General features: G+C 45.5%; 1 protein-coding gene across 1 annotated transcript in view; it reads right to left on the bottom strand.

The window, feature by feature from the left end:
* Positions 1 to 440, bottom strand: part of LOC119590402 — a 4,324-nt gene that overhangs the window by 1,047 nt on the left and 2,837 nt on the right. The window contains exon 4 of the mRNA XM_037939071.1: positions 38 to 214. Coding sequence (XP_037794999.1) covers positions 38 to 214 — 177 coding nt within the window. The remainder of the gene's footprint in view (positions 1 to 37; positions 215 to 440) is intronic.

Below are 440 nucleotides of genomic sequence, written 5' to 3'. Positions count from 1 at the left end.
GAAAGTGCAACATGAAATGAATCCACGCGGAACATACTGATGGTGTTGACGTAACCGAGGACGGCGGCAAAGGTGTTAGCGTCCGAGAAGTGAGCCAGGTCGGCCCCGTATCCCGCGCAGAACTGTCGTGCTGCGACCCAGGTGTGTTGCTCCTGAAGGGCCAGCAGGAGACAGAGTTCCCCTACTTGGGTGAAAGGAGGCTGGCAAGCGGCACCTTTGGGACGGGATGAGAAATGTCTTTGAATATTGTTATTTAATTATTCACAGGCACTACAACCTATATAAAAATTGCCTCGTCTTTTATTTCTTTTTCTTTCGGCACCTTTGTTTAGCCGAAAGGAATTTTTCGGTAGATATTTTTTCTTCTTTGAAATTCGTCTGCTTATGTCGAAAACAAGAGATGTCTACATAAATAGGCAGGTAGATGGAAATAGATAGAT

The sequence above is a fragment of the Penaeus monodon genome, chromosome 27 (assembly GCF_015228065.2).
Source record: "Penaeus monodon isolate SGIC_2016 chromosome 27, NSTDA_Pmon_1, whole genome shotgun sequence".
Classification (NCBI taxonomy): Eukaryota; Metazoa; Arthropoda; class Malacostraca; order Decapoda; family Penaeidae; genus Penaeus; species Penaeus monodon.
The sequence above is the reverse complement of the archived record's forward strand: the minus strand, read 5'-3'. Positions and strand labels throughout refer to the sequence as shown.